At 40.5% G+C, this 16,847-nt stretch overlaps 1 protein-coding gene across 13 annotated transcripts in view; it reads right to left on the bottom strand.

The window, feature by feature from the left end:
• The window catches only part of CLEC4A (C-type lectin domain family 4 member A), a 28,358-nt gene extending 24,069 nt beyond the window's left edge, over window positions 1-4,289 (bottom strand). For 6 of the 13 annotated variants that reach the window (XM_064377465.1, XM_021666644.2, XM_012476752.3 and 3 more), the window contains exon 1: window positions 2,014-3,698. In XM_064377465.1, the coding sequence (XP_064233535.1) occupies window positions 2,014-2,452 (439 nt within the window). In that variant the 5' untranslated portion in view covers window positions 2,453-3,698. The other 7 variants (XM_012476756.3, XM_012476755.3, XM_064377472.1 and 4 more) reach the window with 5 other exon arrangements.
• Between the last annotated feature and the right edge of the window lie 12,558 nt (window positions 4,290-16,847).

Below are 16,847 nucleotides of genomic sequence, written 5' to 3' on the forward strand. Positions count from 1 at the left end.
CTGGATCTGGGCTGCCTGTAAGGCTTCTTTTGGCCAATGGAATGTGCAGGAGCAACTCTGCGCTAGTTCCGAGGTGAGACTTCAAAAGGCTTTGCTTACTTTTGCTCTCAGTCTTAAAAGCCTGCCACTTGCCATGTGAACAAACCCAGGCTAGCCTGATGAATGATAAGAGAAATGTGGCCAAATCTCTCCTGCCATTCCAGCCAACATCCTCTTCCTCAGAAGCTAAGTTGCCTGTGACCAGTACCTGACCACATATACGTGAGTGAATTCAGCCAGGACTGGGGGAATCTCCCCACTGACACCAGACTAAATTGCTAAGCCACAGATTTACGAGCTAAATAAATAGTTGCTATTTTAATCTACTAAGTTTCAGATCGGCTTATTAGCCAGCAAAAGATAATTGATAAAATAACCTTTAGGAGGGAAAATAATCTCAAACTCTTTATCATGATATACAGGACTCTTCATGAGCTGAGTCCTGTTTATTTCTGTCGCCTACAACTTCATTTCTTAGTTCCTAACACCGTATGTTCCAACATACTTACGTTTCAGTCCAGTCATGCATCTGTATGTTTCCCCAAATTCCATGCTCTCTCATATCTCTAGGTCACTCTTGGTACGCACAGCTCTAGATGTCACCTCCTCCAGGAAGCCTACCTTAGCCTATTGCACTTATACTTCTTAGCTGTACAACACTTACCATACAATGTTATAACCACTGGTTCATTTGACCATTCTCTAAATTTCTTGAGACAAGGGACTGTGGCTTTCTTGACTCTCTATCTGGCACAGTGCCTGACATCCAGTAGACAGACAATGAAATGACCAAAGGAATGAATAGAGAATCTACCGACATGTATACTGGTTTTAATGCCTTTTAAAAATTCGGGGGCCAGGCGTGGTGGCTCACGCCTGTAATCCCAGCATTTTGGGAGGCCGAGGCGGGTGGATCACGAGGACAAGAGATCGAGACCATCCTGGTCAACATGGTGAAACCCCGTCTCTACTAAAAATACAAAAAATAAGCTGGGCATGGTGGTGCGTGCCTGTAATCCCAGCTACTCAGGAGGCTGAGGCAGGAGAATTGCCTGAACCCAGGAGGCGGAGGTTGCGGTGAGCCGAGATCGTGCCATTGCACTCCAGCCTGGGTAACAAGAGCAAAACTCCGTCTCAAAAAAAAAAAAAAATTCGGGGCCAGGCGTGGTGGCTCACACCTTGAATCCCAGCACTTTAGGAGGCTGAGGCAGGCAGATTGCTTGAACCTAGGAGTTCAGGACAAGCCCGGGAAACATGAGAAAATCCTGTCTCTACTAAAAATACAAAAAAAATTAGCTGGGCATGATGATGAACACCTGTAATCCCAGCTACTTGGGAGGCTGGGGTGGGAGAATCACTTGAACCCGGGAGGTGGAGATTTCAGTGAGTCAAGATTGCACCACTGCGCTCCAGCCTGGCTGACAGAGCAGGAGGAGAAAACATTGAACAAATGCTGAAAGCCAAAGATATGCAGCAATCCACCAATTTGCTAAATTGGCTTTTAGATCCCACACAGTATTGAGCAGAACAGAAATAATTAGAGTAAAAGTCAGTGGAGAACTCTTCCTGAAATATTTCTTCCCATCTCCTTCTTGTCTACCTGCTGATCCCAAAACATAAGCGTGCATTCAAATAAGAGTGGCCTGATAAATGCTACCAAGGAGATACAGATTTGTCCTCACTTACATAGTGTCTAGTATGGAGATGATGCCACATAGATTTCACTCTACAACACAAATACATACACCCACATTTATGCTTCAGTTTCTCTAATGATGATGGATTCCATTATTTTTACAGGACAGTAACTAAATCTAGAGCAAAATTCACAATGGACTTCCATGAATTATGTCTCCCCAGAGAAAATTTCATTTCAGATTTCTGAATAAACTCATTTTTAAATGTCAACTTTTAAAGGATACCCTCTCTTCATGTATAACAGATATTGCTTATCGGTTCAGTTGGCATACTTACTGACAAAAGCAATAAAGAATGAGATTGCCATTAGCAGTAAAAGCATCAGCAGTGAGGCACAGAGCAGCTTGGGAAACCCAGTATTACTTTTGTGAGGGGCAGTCCTTGCCTTGGAAGCTGAAGAAGAAGCCAAATTAGTTTTATCAGTAATAAATTCTGTCCTCACTTCCTCTTCTTCCTCCTCCTCTTTCTCTCCCTTCTCTTGGATGACACACAAGTTACTAATGGTATGACATGTGAAATCATATGAGGATAGGAATAGAAAGGATATAATCATATTCATTGTAGAAACTTTAGAAAATACATAAAAGTACAAATTCCTACAATTGAGGATAACTGTTACACCATATAAGTTATAATATATCATATTTTGGTATATTTCTAGTAATTTTTTGAGTGTATATATACGTATATGGAAATTTCCCCACATCACTGACATACCATAAATACTGATTTCTGACCTAGTATTTTCCTTTACTCTGTATCATGAACATTTTTCATATCATTATATTTTCTTCTTTAACACTCCTTATTATGGTTGCATAGTATTTCATCAGATATTTAAATAATAGATTGTTTCCAACTTTCAATAATGCTATAGCAAATCTTTATAATCATCCTTCATCACATCTTTAGAATAAGGTTAGTCTTTTTAGTTATCATCTCATAGTTAGGTATCACTTTCTTAAAGTTATGATATTTTGTCAAATGTAGGGGTGAAAAACCTCAGTATTATACAATATGATTATATTTTTAGTAAAATATATATGCACATTATATGTATTTGTATGTGGAAGGATATTCACTAAAATGCAAATTATGGTTTTCTCTAGATGATAAGAGTAATTATAATTCAAATATCTGTGTACCACTAGTTAATTTTTTCATAATGAACATTAATACTTATATAATAAAGAAATTATATAGAGTTTTTAAGGGGGGAAAAAATTCCCAAAGTGCTCTCCACACCTTCACAGAGGTATTTTAGAAAGCACAAATATAGTCCTGACCTTTTCCCCCATAGTTTCTTACTCTGTATACTTTCTTTTCTCTCTTTTGCTCTATACTTGAGATATTACACATGACACCCAAATTACCTTGCATCTACTCCCAAATGTAACAGAGTCTGTCTCAGAGATGCAACATGCAATAGATTTTCTGATTTCAGAAAAAGTTTCCTGGAGATTTAAGAGACTTGCTTTGTGTAGACTTTCTAGTCTTTCATTTGCAATGGCCTTTTGTTTCATTTCCATCCAATACTAACAAGTACACCCTCACCACTGTCCACCCAAACTCTTTCCCTCTAACTGATCAAAAAACAAATCTCACCAATTCATCAGGGTTGATGGTTTCGGAAGCTGTACTCAATCTCTTAACCCCAACCCCACTCAGCCTCAGAAAACACATGTGCATCAGAGTACTCCTTAGCTCAGAACTGGAGTTGATTTTTCTCACCTCTGTTTCTTATGGTAAGCAGAGTGGAAGCTAAAAAGAGTGGCACAAAAATCTTTTCTTCCCCACAATACAAATGTACACCCTATAATGTGTATCTGTAGGCTACTTGATCTTCTGGGACTCTTGTGTTTCACAGACATAATCAGAGAACCAGTAACTGACAACACCTATGCCTTATTCATAAACCCTCTCCTCATCCTTCATCTCATCATTCACTCTGACCCCCAGAAAATGATCTTTACCTGCAGAAGAGTTGAGGCCTGAGGACTTGGATTCATTGTTGAACCTCACTTCAGCATAAGTGATTTCCGAAGTCATATTGGGAAAAGGCCTTCTGCTTTCTTCAGAAAATGTATTTCAAATCTTTCTTAAAACATCTTATAAATGAGAACCAAACGTGGTAGTAAATTATCTACTTCTTTTTATTCAACCAGATGAGACCAGAGGCACCAGATAGGCACATATCCTCGAGAGGGCTCTCACGAGAACTAAAAATCACAATAAAAACTGAAAACCTCCGTCCACAGACAGCCTTTCCTCAGGACCAGTATAGTGAGAATCACAGCCTCTAAACAACTGCAGGCAAATGTAATTAAAGGGGGAACCCAAACGGTCGCGGAAAGAAATAGGAAGGAAAAAAAAAAGAGGAACCAAGCAATTAGAGAAGTCTTTCCTGAGAACCGTGTTCCTCACTGGTGAAAAATACAATTTGTGCGTTTCCACATACAAATGCAACTACTTTTGACGAAAAAACCTGAACAAAGACTTGTTTATGTTGCATTCATCTCATCGTTTTTGGCTGATCGGGCAGCTTTTCCTTGCAGTTGTTTAAAGGCTGTGATTCTCACTATACCGGTCCTGAGGAAAGGCTCTCTGTGGACGGAGGTTTTCAGTTTTTACTGTGCTTTTTAGTTCTCATGAGAGCCCTCTCGAGGATATGTGCCTATCTGGTGCCTCTGCTCTCACCTAGTTGAATAAAAGGAAGTAGATAACTTACTACCATGTTTGGTACCACATTCTAAGAGTATCATTGACACAAAACTCACAAGTCAACTTCCCCACCTTGAAGAGTCAGTTTCCTCTAGCATGGTGGGGAAGGCAAAGTTTAAACCCCATGCCTTCTGAAGCTACTCCTCCATACTCTCTGTGTTTCCTTATTGGTAACTAACTCTATCAAGGGTCTGCATTCATCTTGCTAGAACCTCCAGAACTCCAGAAAGCAGCTCCCTTTATTGGATGTTGGAAGAGACAGAAGGCCAGCCTTTATTCCCTGCTTCCCTAACCTTTTAACCCCCACACCACCTCCAATATATATGACTATTTTTCAACAGTTAGGATAAGTAACTAGAATTACATTATAGAAGGGGATAAACTTAAACAAAGTACTACATATGACTTTTTCCAAAGGCCTAGAGGAAAACACTCCAAATATTAAATCCTTCACGTGGAATCTCTCCATAGATATGCTCTCTGCTCACACCTGGATTCTCTGCCCTCAACTCTCCGCAAATGATCCTCCTTTTAATCTCTCCCAGCTAATTCCTTCTCCTGCATAACACATGAAACACCACAGGTTTCATTCTAATTTTCTCCCTTTTCACATTCCTAACTCCTTTCTGTGACAGTAAGAAACCTGCTTTCATTGCCTTTCACTTATTCCTTGTTAGATCAATCTCCTGGATGCTGTCAGTCTCCACCTGCTAACATGCCCCTCTCTTCCTAGTTGAGCTCTGAATCCCCATTCCAAGCCGCCATTCCCTGAGCTGATGCCCCACCTCCTCACTCTGAGGGTGCTGGCAAAGGGCTAGCCCGCTCCCCACCCCCATGAACATCCCCCCACAAGCATCCTTCTCAACCTGCCAAGGTTCTGACTCCCGGTGCTAGGCCACTCCTCTGCAGGAAAGCCCTCCTCACTCACTCCGCTTACACTCTGATTCCTGCTGCTGGTCCCCTAGTCACCACTTAGACCCCCTTAGGCTCTAACACTCCACACAAGGTCAGCCCCATGCGTGGAAGCCCCCCTCACCCTGGAGGGGTCTGACTTCCTCATTGGGCTATGCTACCACACGGACCACCTCCTTATCCTGCCAAGTTTCTGAAACCCACACCAAGTCTACCCTCTGCATAGATGCTTTCTTCATCCTGCTGAAGCTCTGACACTCCATGAAGGTCCTCCATCCCTCAGCAATAATTCCCATCTCACCCTACTTAGGATGTGAGTTCCCTCACTGGGCTACCCCACCACATTGACACCCTCCTTATCATGCTTGGTCTCTGAAACCCACCCCAGGTCTACCCTCTGCAAGGATGCACTCTCTCTTCATCCTGCTTAAGTGCTGAGTCCCAACCCCCACTGGGCCAACACTAAGTATGAGCGTCCTCCTCACCCCTCCCACATGCTGATGTCCATACCAGCCTCCCCCTAGAGTACTCTGCTCATCCATTTGCGACTCTGACTCCCTACAGAAAGTCGCCTCATGCATGGATGCCCTCCTCACCCTGCTTGTGCTCCAACTCACTGCACCTGACTATCGCACCACATAGATGCCGTCATTACCTCTCAGGCTCTGACATCTCATATCAGGCTTCCCCTACTGTAGATACCCTCCTCAATCTTCTCATCCTCTGATACCCTGCACCCGGCCATTGCCAGGAGTGGACATCTGCTTGTCCTGCACAGGCTCTGGTTCTCCATGCCAGAACACTTTCCCACCTCCGCAGGGATCTTCTTCTCACTCTGCTTGGGCTCCGGCACCACCATCAAGCCAACAGCCTGCATAGTCACCCTTCTCACCCTGCTAAAGCTCTCACCCTGTGCCAGACCACTGCTGTTCTCCCAGCCACCCCACCACAGATACCTACCTTGTTCTGCCTAAACTGCTACTGCTTTATTTAGAATCAAATTATTTAGTAAGAAAAGGGAAAGGGGAATCACAAAGCATAAGGGAAGGATGAGGGAATTTTAAGTTCTCCACAATTAATTATTGGACCTAACTAGCACTGGCACACAGGTATACATGCACACATAGTCCCTGAAATGATGATCATTGATTCTCAGAGGCTTTATAATCTAAGCTCATAATTAGAAAGCAAAACATATTCCTAAAATTATAGCTCTCTCCCCGGAATAAGTCACATTATAACTGGATTACACTGGATCACCAACAGCCCCAAAATCCAAGTGGCTTACAACAACAAACAGGCATTTCTCACTCACATTACACACGGACTTAGGGTCAGCTTGGAGTTGACTGCAACTCTGCTTGGCTCCTCTCCAAGTGTTTTCTCATTCTTGGAGCTGATATTACAGAATAGCTCCTCGTAAGCTGAACCATGTAGTAGCATCCTTTATTCAGATAACGTGTACATTGTATTCACTGTGATTCTGTTGGCCAGTGCAAGTTACCTGGACAAACCTGTAAGCGAGACAGGGAAATATACTTTGTCTACAGAAAGACTTGTCAAGGGTATCAAAGTTTAATTCTTTCACAAAGGAGAACATAAACACTTGGAAACAATAATAGAATCTACCCCCTTATCCCTTTAAATTATTTATCCAAGAGATCTCTTGGGCAGTGATCTCCAAAATGGGGCATGAGTACCTTAAGCAGTATAAAAGAAGATCTGCTAAGGCACAGAGATAAAACAGTAAAACATCTGTTTATATGTATTTAAAATTTCAAGGAAGATAAGCTTTACCATTATTGATTGCATGCTGTAATCCCAGCAATTTGGGAGGCCAAGGTGAGTGGATCACCTGAGGTCAGGAGTTCAAAACCAGCCTGGCCAACATGATGAAACCCTGTCTCTACTAAAAATAGAAAAATTAGCTAGGTGTGGTATAATCCCAGCTACCTGGGAGACTGAGGGAGGAAAATCTCTTGACCCTGGGAGACAGAGGTTGCAGTGAGCCAAGATCATGCCACTACACTCCAGCCTGGGCAACAGAGCGAGACTCCACACCCACCCCCCCAAAAAAGAAAAAAAAAGGCCAAGCAACCCCAAGGGAAAGAATTTAAGAACTGTAGAGTAGAATAGTTGCTTCTTATGGCACTGGATAATCCAAAGGAAGATAATAACAAAATCAAAGGATCCTAAAATTTTTTTTTTTTTGAGACGGAGTTTTGCTCTTATTACCCAGGCTGGAGTGTAATGGCGCAATCTTGGCTCACCGCAACCTCCGCCTCCTGGGTTCAAGCAATTCTCCTGCCTCAGCCTCCCGAGCAGCTGGGAATACAGGCTGTGCCACCATGCCCAGCAAATTTTTGTATTTTTAGTAGAGACGGGGTTTCACCATGTTGACCAGGATGATCTCGATCACTTGACCTCATGATCCACCCACCTCAGCCTCCCAAAGTGCTGGGATTACAGGCATGAGCCACCGCGTTCGGCCTCTAAATTCTTAACCCAAGGTAAAAACTGAAAACTAGAATTTCTATAACTATATTAAAAAGAATTCTTTATTGCTCGTAGCTACAGGCTGAAAAGGCCAAAAACCAAAGTTTTAGTTGGAATCTACAGTTAAAAATTGCAAATTCAGTTGAATTCAAGCTTTGCTATGTCTCTTAAGTGAAAACTAGAGGCTTGATTGTGATAAAACGTGATCTCAAGAACTGATAAAGAAATATATGGAGAATACCCATGTATTTCCCAAAGCATCACAAACACTCCAAGTCCGCGAAGTTTCCTATCCCCACAAAAGCAGCAGATATAATGAGAGCCTGAAGTCAGCCTCCAGTTATTTCCCAAATTGCTGTTGTCCAGAATCCCCACTGTCTCCCTGACCTGTGAAATAAGGTCCATTGGGATAAAAAGCCAAATTGAAGCTCCTGAACTTCCCCTTCCTAGCAAAATAAAATCAAAAGCAGTAAAGCATCTATAATGAAATCACAAAAATTAGTACCACTAGTAAAGGATTCAAAACTGAAGCATAAGCACTTCCTATTATAGTCTTGATTTAATTCACTCATCTTGCCAATACAGATGGGTCATAAAGAATGGGACTAGATGGTCACAAATTTAATCAGAGGGTGACTCCAATTTTAGCTGCTTTCCAAACTGACTTGCTCTTGTCAATACAGTACTTGGCCCTTAATATACACCTATTAATGGCCAGGTATGGTGGCCATTGCTCCTTGAGGACTTAAAAAAGGCAAATGCAAAACCACTCCAAAGAAATACTTCCACAACCCAGGTTAAAAAGATTGCCCATGAGGAAAACACACACTAAAGACAAACTCACAACTTAAACTTAAACACATGACAACACATGAGAAAAAAAGATAGTAAATAAATATATAAAAAGAGGGGCCAGGCACGGTGGCTCATGCCTATAATCCCAGCACTTTGGGAGGCTGAGGCAGGTGGATCACGAGGTCAAGAGATCGAGACCATCCTGGTCAACATGGTGAAACCCTGTCTCTACTGAAAAAAAAATACAAAAAATTAGCTGGGCATGGTGGCAAATGCCTGTAATCCCAGCTACTCAGGAGGCTGAGGCAGGAGAATTGCCTGAACCCAGGAGGCGGAGGTTGCGGTGAGCCAAGATCACGCCATTGCACTCCAGCCTGGGTAACAAGATCGAAACTCCGTCTCAAAAAAAAAAAAAAAAAAAAAAAAAAAAAATATATATATATATATATATATATATAAAGAGTGCAATCTCACTGTAGTAAGAAAAATGCATATGTTTTCACCCAATATATTAACTAAATATAAAAATATTTTCAAATAATATGTTGACAAAGTAAATAGAGAAGCAAACAGTCTCAGGATTTATATCAAGTATATATGTTAGGCAGAAGATAATATAGGCAAATTTATCAAAATTTTAAATGTTGGGAGAGGGAGGAAGGGAGACAAGGGTTGAAAAACTATTGGATACTATGCTCAATACCTGAGTGATGGGATCAGTCATATCCCAAACTTCAGCACCACACAACATACCCACATAACTAATCTGCACATTTACCCCCTGGGTCTAAAAAAAAAGTTGAAATTATTTTCTTTTATTTTAATTAATCATATTTCACCCACAAGTCCATTTCTGGGGAATCTATCCTTTAAATTTTTCATGTAAGTATATATTATATGTAAAAGATGTTCAGTATAAAATTTAGTGTGAAAATGTGGGAAATGTTACTATCAATGGGACAGAGGCTAAATACGTTATAGTACATCCATACATTAGAGAGCCTGAATAGTTCTAAGCACAAAATAAACATAAGTAAAGACAAATGCATGGGCAAAGAAAGAACTTCAAAACATTATTAATTTTTAAAATAATAATAGAAATAATTTACATGTAATTTTTATTTTATTAAAGGATCTTTGCATAGGCAGATAAATGCATAAAGAGAATGCTTTAAAAGATGTCTAGAAGGCCGGCGCAGTGGCTCACCCCTGTAATCCCAGCACTTTGGGAGGCCAAGGCAGGTGGATCACCTGAGGTCAGGAGTTCGAGACCAGCCCGGCCAACATGGTGAAACCCTGTCTCCACTAAAAATACAAAAATTAGCCGGGCATGGTGGCATGTACCTGTAGTCCCAGCTACTCGGGAGGCTGAGGCAGGAGAATTGCTTGAACCTGGGAGACAGAGGTTGCAGTGAGCCAAGATTGTGCCACTGCACTCCAGCTTGGGCAACAGAGCCAGACTCCATCTCAAAAAAAAAAAGATGTCTAGAAAAATGCATACAAAATCATTGACAATAGTTGACTTTGCAGAAGGGACTGAGGAGGAAAAGGGCAAGCAAGGGGGACACTCACACTGTTCTATATACTTTATCATGTGTCAAACATTGAATTCAAAGTCAGGGGATGGGGGAAGAAAGGGACATGATTCCTACTTTAAAAATACATAAATTTCAATACAGTGGGAGATGCATAAGACCCAGTTATACAATTGTCCAGCGGTAGCACACAGGAGAAAGAAGAGATAGTTTCTGCTTGAGTTTATGAGAAAAGGTTCTATAGTAGATGCATAGGAACTTAGAACAAAAGTATTTGAGGCAGAAAGACCAGAGCGCACAATGGCACTGTAGTATGAAATAGTGCAGCATACAATTTAGATCAGTCTTGCTGGAATATTAATATGAATATGGAGGTTTCCTTTTCATAAAATGAAGGTGCAGAGGTAGCTACAATCAATCCATTAACTATTATCTTTGACACTAGCATAGTGTCACTTTAGGTACAAATTAGTAAAGTCGTTTAACCTCTCTATGCTTGTTTTCTCATCTGTGAAATATGGATAACCACACTACCCATCCCAGAGGGTAAGAACTAAGAACTCTCAGAAGTGAAGGGGGAGGGGAAGCAAAAAAGACCTCTCAGAAGTAAGAATCCCGGGGGGTTGTGTGAATTGAATGAGACAATCCTTATAAAGCACTTAGCTCGTTCCTAGCAAATGATCAGTGCTCAGAAAATATAGGATAAGAAGGCAGCTGGTTTGGGTTTCTGGGAAAAGGCACATAGTATAAAAGCTATAAAAGGGGTTGAGCAGGATTACAAAGAGAGAATAAGGAGTTAAACCCTTACTATAGAATCAGTCTGAAACATGTCTCAGAAACATGTCTCCCTACCGTTCCTTACTCCCCATTTCTCCTCTATCAGATGACTCTTCTTACTTCCTGCCCCAATCTTGGGCATCTGCCTCACTTCTAAGACAATAAAAAAAGAACTGTCATTTTGCTTTTACACCACCGCATTACACACCTGGACAGCCAGAATTGGAAGCAGTATTAGTACCAGCAGCAAATATTTAAACGGAGCTGACCATATTCCAGACCCTGTTCTAGGCACTTTAATTACTTTATATATTGATTTTTCAGTGACCGTGTCTCATTGTCACCCAGGCTGGAGTGCAGTGGCACCATCGTAGTTCACTGTAACCTCAAAATCCTGGGCTCAAGCGATCCTCTCACCGTTAGGCTCCTGAAGCGCTGGGATTACAGGAGTGAGCCACCATGCCCAGCTAAGCAATTTAATTTTTAAATTTATTTTACGATCACAATATTCCATAGGTACTATTCTCATTTTGTATATGAGGAAACTGAAGCAAACAAAGTTTAATTAATTGTTCTGTTCCATGGTCAAAAAGCCAGTAAGTGACAGAGACAAATTTTGTATCAAGGTAGTCTGTCTTCTCCCAAATCCATGCTCCTGACCACTACTCCTTACTGCCCATTCATCCTCTATGATGGGTGGAGATGGGAGGAGGGGGGTGTCATTAAAATTAAGTATATTCCCCATTCAAATATTTACTGAAGTATTAAAGTATGAAGAAGGGATCATTCAGTACTTCATTTTCTGCCTGCCCAAAACAGCTATTTTTCTACATTCTCAACAAACGTTAGATCAGTTACAGGCTTAGACTCCATAGATTAAATGACCCAGCCAGTCTTCATCTCTTTCTTTTTAAATGCTTCCCCTGTTCTCCTCCCATCTTAGATTGTTGAAAAAATAATAAAAAATAAAAAACAAATGCTTCCCCTGCCACCAGGAGTCTGAGAAAATGCCTACAACTGTTTCAGTTGCCAGGAGGAGCATGCCCTCCAGCGGTCCCAAGCCAATATGCAGCCAGATGCAGCACCCACACAAAGTGCTTCAATGACATTTTTTCCCAATAATAGGTACGTTGGCAGAATACACATAATAGAAACAAAGAAAATGTTGAAAAACCAAAGAATCCATAGTGGGTCTTAAGGCATTATTTTAATTGAGGGGATGATGTTATCCTTTGATGGGGCAGAACATGAAGTTACAATGGGCAATCATTTTACTACTGGCTCAGATGCAGGCAATTTAAGTATATCAGTGCTTTTTTGAAAACATACCAGCCTGTATCGTATGTCTTTGAAAAGAAAACTAAATACAGCAGGCATGGTGGCTCAAGCCTGTAATCCCAGCACTTTGGGAGGCTGAGGTGGGTGGATCATGAGGTCAGGAGTTTGAGACCAGCCTGGCCAATAATGGTGAAACCTCGTCTCTACTAAAAATACACAAATTAGCCAGGTGTGGTGGCATGCACCTGTACTCCCAGCTACTCGGGAGGCTGAGGCAGAAGAATTACTTGAACTAGAGACGAAGTTTGCAGTGAGCTGAGATTGGACCACTGCACTCCAGTTTGGGTGACAGAGCAAGATTCCTAGCAAAATTTTGAAATAAATGTCAAACAATAAAAATGCTGTTAAAACATCACAAGCCTATACAAACCCAGGCTAAGGACCCACAAGTAAATAAAATTCTCCCTCTTTCCTTCCTTTGAATATGTGATTGATGGAGAACTCCTGAACGAGTCCTATAGTCACGTATATATTTTCTTCATGTACAATTGAGAGGCAATAAAAGAAACGGTTTTTGAAAAGGCTATAAAAAAACCAAAACATGGGCAAAGTGCAATGCAAGCTTAGACACTTGTAATTAAAATGAGACAGTAAGCTACCAAATGTATCATCAACTCTACTACATGGTATCTAGTGTTCCTTCCCCAGGCCAGAAAGTCTACGTGCCAAAGTATAATCTGTCTTCATTACTACTTACTTGGCTCTCTCATACTTACTGGCTCTGAAAAATGAGGTTTTTCTCCACTCAAAACCATACAATTACACAGAAATTAACCTGCTCCTGAGTGACTTTTGGGTAAACAATAAAATTAAGGTGGAAATCAAGAAATTCTTTGAAACTAATGAGAACAAATACACAATATACCAGAATCTCTGGGACACAGCTAAAGCAGTGGTTAACAGGGAAATTTATATTGCTAAATGCCCACATCAAAAAGTTAGAAATATCTCAAATTAACAACCTAACGCCACGCCTAGAGGAGCTAAAGACAAAAGAGCAAACCAACCCCAAAGCCAGCAGAAAGCAAGAAATAACCAAAACCAGAGCTGAACTGAAGAAACTGAGAAACAAAACCCGTATAAAAGATCGAGAAATCCCAGACTTTGTTTTTTAAAAGAACAAATAAGATTGATAGACCACTAGCTAGATGAATAAAGGAGGGAAAAAAACCCAGAAGATCCATATAAATACAATCAGAATGACAAAAGGGGCATAACCATTGGCCCCACAGAAATGCCAAAAACCCTCAGAGACTATTATGAACACCTCTATGCACACAAACTAGAAAACCTACAGGAAATGGATAAATTTTTGGAAACATGCAACCTCCCAAGATTGACCCAGGAAGAAATTGAATCTCTGAAGACACCAATAACAAGTTCTGAAACTGAATCAGTAATAAAAAGCCTACCAACCAGAAAAGGCTGAGGACCAGATGGATTCACAGCCAAATTCTACCAGATGTATAAAAAAGAAGTTCCTGCTGAACTATTCCTACTGTTCCAAAAAGTCTAGGAGGAAGGACCCACCACTAACTCATTCTATGAAGCCAGTATCATCCTGATTCCAAAACCTGGCAGAGACAGAAAAAAAAAAAAAAAAAAAAAAGGAGGCTGGGGGAAGCCAGGTCAATATCCTTGATGAACATAGATGCAGAAATCCTCAATAAAATACAAGCAAACCAAATCCAGTAGCACAACAAAAAAGTTATCCACCATTATCAAGTAGGTTTTATCTCTGAGATGCAAGGTTGCTCAACATACACCAATCCATAAATGTGATTCACCACATAGAGAGAACTAAAAACAAAAGCCACATGATCATCTAAATAGATGCAAAAAAAGGCTCTCGATAAAATTCAACATCCCTTCATGTTAAAAACCCTCAACACACTAGGCATTGAAGGAATATACCACAAGATAGTAAGAGCCATCTATGACAGACCCGCAGCCAACATCATACTGAATGGGCAAAAGCTGCAAGCATTCTCCTTAAGAACTGGAACAAGACATGGATGCCTACTCTCACCATTCCTATTCAACATAGTACTGGAAGTCCTAAGCAGGACCATCAGGCAAGAAAAAGAAATAAAAGTTATCCAAATAGTAAAAGAGGAAATCAAATCATCTGTTTCTTTATCTAGAAAACCCCATAGTCTGCCCAAAAGCTCCTAGATCTGATAAGCAACTTCAGTAAAGTTTCGGGATAGAAAGTCAATGTACAATAATCCAACATCCATCCAAGCTGAGAGTCAAATCAAGAACATAATTCCAGTCACAATAGCCACAAAAATAAAATAAAATAAAATAAAATACCTAAGAATACAGCTAACCAGGGAGGTGAAAGATCTCTACAACAAGAATTACAAAACACTGCTCAAAGAAATCAGAGATGACACAAACAAATGGAAAAAATATTCCATGCTCATGGATAGAAATAATCAATATTGTTAAAATGGCCATATTGCCCCAAGCAATTTACAGATTTGATGCTATTCCTATCAAACTACCAATGACATTCTTCACAGAATTTTTAAAAAACCATTCTAAAATTCATATAGAACCAAAAAAGAGCTCAAATAGCCAAGACAATCCTAAGCAAAAAGAACAAAGCTGGAAGCATCCTGTTATCTGACTTCAAACTATACTACAGGGCTACAATAAACAAAACAGAATGGTACTGGCACAAAAACAGACATATAGACCAATGGAACAGAATAGAGAGTCCAGAAATAAAGCTGCACACCTCCAACCATCTTATCTCTGACAATGTTGACAAGAACAAGCAATGGAGAAAGGACTCCCTATTCAATAAATGGTGCTAGAATAACTGGCTAGCCATATGGAGAAGATTGAAACTGGACTCCTTCCTTATACCGCATACAAAAATCAACTCAAGATGTATTAAAGACTTAAATGTAAAACATAAAACTATAAAAACCCTGAAAGATAACCTAGGAAATATCATTCTGGACATAGGAATGGGCAAAGATTTCATAAATAATATGCCAAAACTGCAACAAAAACAAAAATTGACAAATGAAACCTGATTAAACTAAAGAGCTTCTGCACAGCAAAATAAACTATTCACAGAGCAACCAACCAACAGAATGGGAGAATATATTTGTAAACTATGCATTTGACAAAGGTCTAATATCCAGGCTGTATAAGAACTTAAGCAAATTAACAAGCAAAAAACAAACAACCCCATTAAAAAGTGGGCAACCCCATTAAAAAGACACTTTTCAAAGAAGACATGTGGCCAAAAAGCATATAAAAAATTGCTTAACATGACTAATCATTAGAGAAACACAAATCAATTGGACTGATACAACTTGAAAAAAAAAAGAGAGAGAGAAACACAAATCAAAACCACAGTAAGATACCATCTCACAGCAGTCAGAATGGTTATTATGAAAAAGTCAAAATGACAGCTGTTGTTGAAGCTGCAGAAAAAAGGGAACACTTACACACTGCTGGTGGAAACATAAATTAGTTCGGCCATTGTAGAAAGTAGTATGGTGATTTCTCAAAGAACTTAGAACTACCATTCAACCCAGCAATCCCATTATTGGATATATACCCAAAGGAATATAAACCATTCTATCATAAAGACACATGCATGCCATGTACATATGTTCACTGAAGCACTATTCACAGTAGAAAAGTCATGGAATCAACCTAAATGCCCATCAATGGTAGACTAGATAAAGAAAATGTGGTGTATATATACACTATGGAATACTATACAGCCATAAAAAAGAACACGTCCTTGGCAGCAACAAAGATAGAGCTGCAGGAATAGAAAACCAAATACCACATGTTCTCACTTATGAATGAGATCTAAACCTTGAGTACATATGGACACAAAGAAGGGACCAACAGATACTGGGTCCCTGAGCAGGGAGGGTGGAGGAGGGAGAGGATTGAAAAACTACCCATCAAGTACTATGCTTATTACCTAAGTGACAAAATAATCTGTGCATCCAACCCCCATGACAAGCAATTTACCTATATAATAAACCTGCATATGTACCTCTGAACCTAAAATAGAATTATTTTAAAAAAGAAAGAAAAGGTTGGCCAGGCACAGTGGCTCATGCCTGTAATCCCAGCACTTTGGGAGGCCGAGGGAGGCGGGTCATGAGGTCAGGAGATTGAGACCATCCTGACTAACATGGTGAAACCCCATCTCTTCTAAACATACAAAAAATTAGCTGGGCCTGGTGGCACATGCCTGTAGTCCCAGCTACTCAGGAGGCTGAGACAGGAGAATCACATGAACCCAGGAGACGGAGGTTGCAGTGAGCCAAGATTGCACCACTGCACTCCATCCTGGGCAACAGGGAGAGACTCTATCTCAAAAAAAAAAAAAAAAAAAAAAAAAAAGGGTGCAGGGTGTAAGGCTTGTCCTTGGGTTGTTGCCGCGTTTAAAATGAAGAAACTGAGGCCAGCAGGAAAATAATCCAATGTAAGGGAATTTATTCAGGCTCCCAGGTGAGGTTCTGCGGTCCGGACAGGAGGGGCCGGAGAAGT

The sequence above is a fragment of the Aotus nancymaae genome, unplaced genomic scaffold (assembly GCF_030222135.1).
Source record: "Aotus nancymaae isolate 86718 unplaced genomic scaffold, 86718_ANA_hifiasm-v0.15.2.pri h1tg000016l, whole genome shotgun sequence".
Taxonomy (NCBI): Eukaryota; Metazoa; Chordata; class Mammalia; order Primates; family Aotidae; genus Aotus; species Aotus nancymaae.